Raw genomic sequence first — 8289 nt, forward strand, 5'->3', positions numbered from 1 at the left:
GGGACCTGGGTGGCGGGTCACCAGGAGGAGGGCTGGGGGCCGAGCCACAAGAAGAAGGAGGGCTGGGCCCTTCCCAGCACAGTTCCTTACATGCTGGTAGAGCTGTCCTCGGCACGGCTGGGGTTCGCCTGCCCTGAGGGTCCCTGCTCTTTTGGTGTCTGCACTGGCCCTGCTCTTGGCCCCTCACTGCGTGCGGGGGTGCGGGGATGGGGAGTCTGTGGCTCCTTGGGGTCTGCGCCTGGTGAAGCATCATCGCCTCCTCCCTCCCGGCAGGTGGAAAACTCCACCCTGAGCTCGCAGAGCGCCTCGCTCACCGCGCAGTACACGCTGCTCCAGAACCAGCAGGCGACCAAGGAGAGCGAGCATGAGAGCCTGCAGAAGCAGCAGGAGCAGCTGGCGGCCGCCCACGAGGCCCTGCTGCAGGACCACGCGCGCCTGGGCGCGCTCCACGAGCACCTGTCCGTGGAGCACGAGGCCCTCATCGGCCAGCACAGCCGCCTGAAGACGCTGCACCGGTCCCTGGAGCTGGAGCATAAGGCCCTCGGGGAGAGGTGCGTGCCAGGCTCCCCCAGGCTCCGTCCCCCTTCGCTCTGGCCCCTCGTGGTTCCCCTGGATCCGCTGCTTCACAGGAAGAGAAGTGAATGGAATGTCCCCCTCAACGATGTGGGGTGGGTGCAGCTGGAGGCTGAGGGGCAGGAGGGTCTCCGAGGGGAGAAGGGTGTGCCCAGCTGATCCCGGCTCAGGGAAACCATGTGTCAGCATTGGGGTCCCTGCTCCCCTGGGGACTCCTGCCCCCTCTTCCTCTTCCTCTTCCTCTTCCCTCCAACCAAGAACAAGGAGGGGACGTTCCCACAGCAGCCGATGTACAGGGATGTGCCGTGCCAGCTTCCCGGCCTTTTCTTCCCTGTCAGAGTCTCAAGAGTCTGTGCTTGTGTGTGTGTGTGTGTGTGTTTAACTTTAAATTTTGGAAACTTTTGAATATATTATCATGGTTCCCAGTGGGGTAACGGAGGAAGGCTGCTTTGACAGGGACTAGAAGGGACCCTAGAGACACGTCGGTGGAAGGAGGGGGACCTGGCTCCGGGGCCAGAGGAGACCCCCAGAGCTGGCCCAGTGTCTGTCCCATCTGCCATCTCCCGTTCTCTGTCTGGCCCCGCTCTCTGCCCATCCCCGCCGCCCTCAGCTCTGCAGAGAGAGGCCGCTCGCAGAGGCTGTGCAGTCTCCTGGGGGGTCCGTTCCGAGCAGGTGCGTTTCCCTCCTCAGGCACGAGGACCTGCTGAAGCACAAGGCGGAGCTGGAGGAGCTGGAGAAGGTATTGACCACCGAGCGGGAGGCCCTGCAGCAGGAGCAGAAGACCAGCGCCATTGCCACCAGCGAGAACCAGAGGCTGCGGGGAGAGCTGGACAGGTAACCGCCTCCGCCCCCTGCAGCGCACCTGCCAGGTTTCATTCAGAGCAACTCACTCAGCACCCACTGAGCTGAGCTCCAGCGAGTCTCCTGGTGATGGTGTGTTTTTACCAACCCTGTCATGGTCACGGCTGGACGGCCACAAGGTAAAGGCACGCCAGCTGGTGGCCGGGGTGACGTGAACCCCCAAATCGGTAGCCGTAGCCTTTCATGGGCCTGTCCAGAGTGGGAGATACTGGAGTCGCCGATGGGCACATTGCAGGGGAGGCTGAACAAGACCTTTCGCTCCTGCCCTGTTTCAGCTCTCACACTGCAAACCGGTGTCCCTTCTGTGGCCCACTGAGTGCCATGGAGTTCTATTTTCGTGCTTTTTGGTGGCGATGTCGCTGTTTGAAATGGCCCCTAAGTGGAGTGCTGGAGTGCTGTCCAGTGTCCCCAAGTGCAAGTCTGCGCTGAGCCTCATGGGGGATAAAGGAGCGGCATTTGAGACTCACAGGAACCGGCGGGGATAGTCTCAGTGTCCACTAAATGAGTGTTCTCGGTGGTTTGATAGGACATTATACTGTGAACCATGAGAATTAACTGCATTATTGTTATTCCTCTTTAAAAAAAAAAAAACAGATGAGGAAAGAGGCTCAGAGAGATACAATAACTTGCTCAAGTTCATGCTCCTAGTTAGTGGCCCAGTCAGGATTCAAATCCAGGTCTTGTCTCAGCCCAGAGGCACGGCCACAGGAAGCCTTCCTTCCCACAGCCTTGTTCTAATATGTATTGGGGGCTACAGACTCAGGTGCCTCCAGGGCCAGGCAGGCCCAGCCGGTGGGGAAGGAGTGTCAGCGTCAGAGCAGACCCTGGTGGGGAACACACACCCTCTGAGGGCTGTCAGCTGGGAGGCAGGCCCGGGCTGCCAGGTCATTCTTTTGTTTATGCTCCCCGCCTTCCCCCGTCCCCCCGCCTCCCAAGAAGCTAGATAGCGAAATGTTGATGTGAAACTTAAAATTTTTAAATGTTGATAAACTAATTAATTTACAAAAAAACTGTGTGAGCCAAACTGGACACATCTGTGTTCAAATTGAGTCCATGAGCCTCTGGTCATGTGAGCTTTCTAGTATAAATCGTCCCCCAGGAAACCCAGTTGGGTAATTATGATGATGAGATGATGATGATGATGATGATGATGATTTCAGTGGATTTACATCATACTCAGAATCTCATATTTTATTTATCTCAGGAGTTGAAATGAGAAAGCGGCTTGGAATTGGAAGAAGAGCTGGGCGTAGACATAGAGTTGTAACTGTCGGTGTCTAGCAAAAATGTTCTGATTCAATGTTTTTTAAGAGTTTTAATAGGAGAACCTTTTTTCCAAGTCGGCAGGTCTGCCAAAGCCTTACACAGAACAGACTTTTACAGGATGCTCTGTTGAAGTGGTGTCCGACCTGCCTGTCCTGTCCCCACAGCCCACAGAAGTGACCTGGGCTAGCCTCATAGAACCCCAACGGACCCAATGTGAAAACCGCCGATTTTGTTCAGCCCTCATTCACACACGGGAAAAACTCAGAGAGGTGGTGGTTTTGATTAAGGTGCACACCTGGGGCGGAGGCTGGGAGCGCTCCTCAGCCCTTGGCCCTGTGGCTCTCGCCCTCCAGGGTCACCTTCCTGCACCAGCAGCTGAAGGGGGAGTACGAGGAGCTGCACGCCCACACCAAGGAGCTGAAGACCTCGCTGAACAACGCGCAGCTGGAGGTGAACCGCTGGCAGGCCCGGTGCGACCAGCTGAAGGAGGAGCACCAGACTATGGACCTCTCGCTCACCAAGCTGGACCACCACTGTGAGGTGAGCCGGGGCTGGTGGCCTCTGTGCTCAGAGACTGTGTGAGTGTCACACAGAGGCCGAGAGGAAGCCAGGGTCATTGGAAGGGGACAGACCCCATGACTGGAGGGGATGCGTTAGAAACACCTTTCACCTGACCTTTGCTTTTTGCAGGGTCTGGGTGGTGCATGGAAACAGCAAGTACTGTATTTTTGTGTGTGTTTTTTTAAATACATTTTTATTGATTTCAGAGAGGAAGGGAGAGACAGAAACATCATTGATGAGAGAGTATCACCGATCGGCTGCCTCCTGCATACCCCGCACTGGGGGTCAAACCCGCAACCCAGGCATGTGCCCTGACCTGGAATCAGACCGTGACCTCCTAGTTCATAGGTCAGTGCTCAGCCACTCACTGAGCCACCCTGGCCTGGCACCAAGTACTGTTTCATTTCCGAGCCCTCGGCTGAGCACTTTGCTCTGTGCTCACCCGTGTCCTCTCCTTTAATTCACACGATGATGTAGTGAGCTGGGGTACCCACCTCGTCCCTCTTAAGTAGTGGGTTGCAACCCAGTTTGTCTGAAGCCAAAGCTTGCGACTTTCCTGCTACACCAACCGGGATGATATTCTAGAGCAGGAGTTGGCCAGCCTCAGCCCGAAATTCAGATCTAGCCCCCCACCTGTTTTTATGTCTGTGAACCAAAAATAGCTTTTAGTTTTTAATGGTTGGGAAAAATCAAAAGAAGGATAATATTTGGTGACAAATGAAAATGATATGACGTTTAACTCTCTGTGTCCAGGAGTAAAGTTTTTTGTTGTTTTTTTTTAACACAACCACACCCATGCATGTCCATTTTATCTCTGGCTGTTTTCCTGCTGTGATAACAGAGTTGAATAGCCGCAGCAGAGACCACCTCCCTGCCTGGAAAGCCTAAAATATTTACTGTCTCGCTTTTTACAGAGAAAGTGTGCTAGCCCCGCCTAGAGCAGAGATGTCCAGTAGGAATATAATGCAGGCCAGCATACATAATACAAACTTTTTTAAAAAAATGAAAGGAAACAGGTGGGATTAATTTTAGTTACATATTTTATTTAGCTGTTATATCTAAAATAGCACATGTAACCCCAAAAAGTTTATTAACGAGATTTTTAAAAAATGTTTTGATTTCTTTTTGCGAGAGAGAGGACGAAACATTGATGAGAGAAACATGGATCGGTTGCCTCCTGCACGCCCTCCTACTGGGGATCGAGCCTGCAACGTGGGCATGTGCCCTGACCAGGAATCAAACCTGTGACCTCTTGGTGCTTGTGATGATGCTCAACCAACTGAGCCACGCCAGCCAGACAGCTCGTTAATGAGATGTTTTTAAATTGTTAAATCCCCAGAACCTGTTGTATATCTTTGCACTGACGGCACGTCTCAGCTCAGACTGGCTGCGTTTTCAGCGCTCAGTGGCCGCACGTGGCCAGTGGCTGCCTGATTGGACGGTGCACTTGGCCGTCCCCATGGCATTGGCTGTGTTGGTCATTCCCACTGGATACCGAAACGGCCCTCTTGGTGCACGTGGCCTTTTTCTTCTTCTGGAAGTGGATTCCCCGCAGTGGGATCACAGGGGCGCGTGGTGTCTGAGACGTTGTCCGTGTGTGTTTTAGCTGCTCTCCCGCCTCAAGGGGAACTTGGAGGAAGAAAACCATCACCTTGTGAGCCAGATCCAGATGTTGAATGAGCAGAACCAGAGGCTTCTGGAGCAGAACATGGAGAACAAGGACCAGTACCATGAGGAGCAGAAGCAGTACATGTAAGGGGTGTGGCTGACGTCCACGAAGGGGCCCTGGCTTCCAGCCCCGCACATGGGCCTCGACATTCTGGGCAGAGAGCCCCCTGGCACACTGGTGTCCCAAGGGAAGGGGTCAGACCATTTTCCCAGCACATCCTCCTCTCATTTTCCTGGAACGGTTCTAGATTTCTGCAAGTAGGGGCGGTTGGCTTTTCAAAGATACTGCCCACTGCCAGATGGTTCTTAATCTGCTCTTGGAATTCAGTTCAGATTTAAAAATATGATGGCGGTAGAGTGGTGCCTAGGGAAGGAATTCAGATTGCGGGCCAAGCCCTTTCTGTGTGTTTTCCCTTAACAGGCTGGAGAGAGGGTGGTTGGTGCACCCTGGTTGTCCTCCCTCTGCCGACATGACACATTCCTGGCTTTGGCGTAGGCCCTGCGAGGTGCACAGAACCAGCGGCCTGGTGGCCAGGACCTAGTAGGCGTGATGGGATGCGAGCAGAGCTGTGTGCACGGCAGACAGATGTTGACAGCTGGGGAAGGCATCCATGCCCGGCTAAGGAGTCGGGTTCACTGGGAAGTGAGTGTTTATGGGAAGCTGGTCTGCAGGCCCAGGAGCTGCCAGAAAGGAGGGCCGGAGGAAGGGCCTTGGTGTTGGAAGCCTTGTGGTTGGAAGTCCAGTAACCCGAGATGCATCTTGTGGGTCCAGGGTGGTCTTCCCGCCTCGGTGCTGTGCTGCGGGACTGTCCTTCCTTGTTGTTAGGAATGGCTGGCCATGGGGGACAGAGGGACATGGTCACAGTGACCCGGGGGCACTGTCCCAGCTCCCCGGGTAGCGGGGCTGCTTTACTGTTCTCTTGGATTCTTCTGCTCGTCTACAGGTGGTTGCACCTTCCCAGGATGGAAAGCCACACTGTAGTTTTGGGGTAGAAATGACTGTGGCCTGAAGTTGGCTCTCTGTAACGCAGCAGGTAAAAATTACCAGCAGAGGCTGGGCAGGTGCCAACTAGAAGGGTCAGGGCCTGGTGCCCAGGGGGTGATCTGATGATGGTTTTGCATTAGACAGGCCTGCAGGAGGCCAGGAGATGGCAGGCTTGCTGAGCCTGCTCCGAGCGGAGTCTTCCCCAGTCCTGGGAGGGTTGTGCCTGCCCTGCGTGAGTTTGTGCGTCTAGGGGTGGAGGGTTGGTCAGAGCCAGACAGGAAAGCGCTCTAGCGTAAGGCCCAGCAGCACGGCGGTGGGAAGAGAACAACACAGACTAGAACAGCGCCAAGGCAGCGCAGGGTGGTCAGGGGCCGAGCGGTTGGCGAGCCATCACTTTTCACGGGCTCCTCACTTCACGGTGAACTCTCGGGAAAGCCCTGGTATTAGGTGGGACCTCGGCAGCTTCATGGCCGAAGGAGCCTGAGCAGCTGCCTCGATCGGAGGACTCATTTTCAAGCCAGGAAACCAGGATCTGAGCCAGTGATGGCAAACCTATACCACGCGTGTCAGAGATGACACGCAAACTCATTTTAGCTGCCTCAATCGGAGGACTCATTTTCTAGCCAGGAAACCAGGATCTGAGCTGTCAGGGCCACAAGGACGACGAGGGGCCAGAACAAGACAGGAGCTGGCGACCAGTGGGGGGCGCTTGGCCCCCACTCTGGGACAAGACAAAACCAAAGCATGCCGTGCGGTCTGTTTCAGGAAGGCCAGGCTCCCTCTCCCAGTGAGCAGGGGTGCCCTCCAGCGGCCCCAGGGTTACGAGGTGTCTCTGGTCCTTTCTGTGTTTGTGAAAATGTGAACTGATTGCCAACAGAAATGAAGAGATTTTTGCTTCCCAACCTGGGTTTGTGGAACCTTCTGGAAAAGCGTTCAGAAGTTCCACCACATCTAAAGCGGCGCTCCGTTTGCAGGGCCTGCATTCAGTCCCACGTGGCACCCTGCGCTCAGCCGTGCCGCAGGCCTCACCGCTCCCTCTGGTCCTTCCAGGCCCGCTTTGCTCCTTATCTGCTCTGTCCGCCCCCGGAAGGCTTTGAGTTCGCTTCCGTGGCAGTGTTACCAGAAACCCAGCATTGGAACGGGCCAAGGTCAGAGGTCTGACTTTGCTAAACTGACTTTTTCTTTTAAATATATTTTTTATTGATTTTCTACAGAGAGGAAGGGAGAGGGATAGAGAGTTAGAAACATCGATGAGAGAGAAACATTGATCAGCTGCCTCCTGCACACTCCCCACTGGGGATGTGCCCGCAACCAAGGTACATGCCCTTGACCGGAATCGAACCTGGGACCCTTCAGTCCGCAGGCCGACGCTCTATCCACTGAGCCAAACCGGTCAGGGCTAAACTGACTTTTTTAACCTTAATGCCCATCTACCTCCCTGAGGGCAGCCCTCTCCCACCACTAAAGGTGTCGCTCATCTTTACCCACAGGAGCTAGCCTTGCCCTGTGTCGGGCCCTGAGTGCCCACCATCCCGAGTTGAGCTGGCCGGAAAGCCCTCCAGGTCTCCGATCTTCAGTTTCAGGGGGTTGGGGGTTTGTTCTCCTAAAATGATGCTCAGCCTGATCCTCGGTGCTTCAGCAGGTCTCCTCCACGTGTTAGGTTCCCGGAGCCACGTCACGTGCTTCCATCCCCATATTCCCCCTCGGCGATCACGACCGTCATGAGCACCGTGATGTCTGAGTCTCAGAAAATTGCCCCTCTGGGCCAGGTCCCAGGTTGGGCCGATGTTTTATTTTAAAAAACCAAATTGTTTTTTCTTTCTTTTCTATTTACAGAGACAAGTTAAATGCCTTGCAGAGACAAAAGGAAAAACTGGAAGAAAAAATCATGGATCAGTACAAGTTCTATGATCCTGCTCCCAAGAAGTGAGTTGATTTAATGGCAGTAACTTAAACACAGAACAGAACGCTTGCTCTTTCCCGAGTGGGGAAAGCTGTAGTATCTAGCGCAGTGGCCAGTTTGTGGGGCCCGCACCTTCCCCTCTATGGCAGGTCCGCTGTGCGCAGGTCTCCCAGCACTGAAAGAATTTAGAGTTTCTTTCGGTCCCGCCATCTGTACTCAGCGTTACCCTCGGAGGGATGGCGAAGGCCAGCAGCCATGTCCTGTTGAAGGGGCAGAGAGTCTGTGGTTTAGACCCACTGAAGCAGGACTATCAGGCTGTGTCTCCAGGTTTCATGACCTAGAACGCCGTGTTTCTGTTTTGGGAAGGAAGCGTGGGCCGGACACCTGGGCCAGCACCCATGGTCTTCAGTCACAGGAACCTGTTGGTCTTCCCTACCTTCCTCTGGAGCAGGGGTCCTCAAACTATGGCCCG

The 8289-nt window shown here is 54.7% G+C and overlaps 1 protein-coding gene across 1 annotated transcript in view; it reads left to right on the forward strand.

Moving 5' to 3' along the window:
- CCDC88C (coiled-coil domain containing 88C) overlaps positions 1-8289 on the forward strand; it is a gene marked incomplete at its 5' end in the record, with an annotated part of 133104 nt that overhangs the window by 104054 nt on the left and 20761 nt on the right. Inside the window, 5 exon segments of the mRNA XM_015571294.1 lie at positions 274-551; positions 1264-1407; positions 3054-3240; positions 4868-5013; positions 7751-7840. Coding sequence (XP_015426780.1) covers positions 274-551; positions 1264-1407; positions 3054-3240; positions 4868-5013; positions 7751-7840 — 845 coding nt within the window.

Source organism: Myotis davidii, unplaced genomic scaffold (assembly GCF_000327345.1).
Source record: "Myotis davidii unplaced genomic scaffold, ASM32734v1 scaffold732, whole genome shotgun sequence".
NCBI classification, from domain to species: Eukaryota; Metazoa; Chordata; class Mammalia; order Chiroptera; family Vespertilionidae; genus Myotis; species Myotis davidii.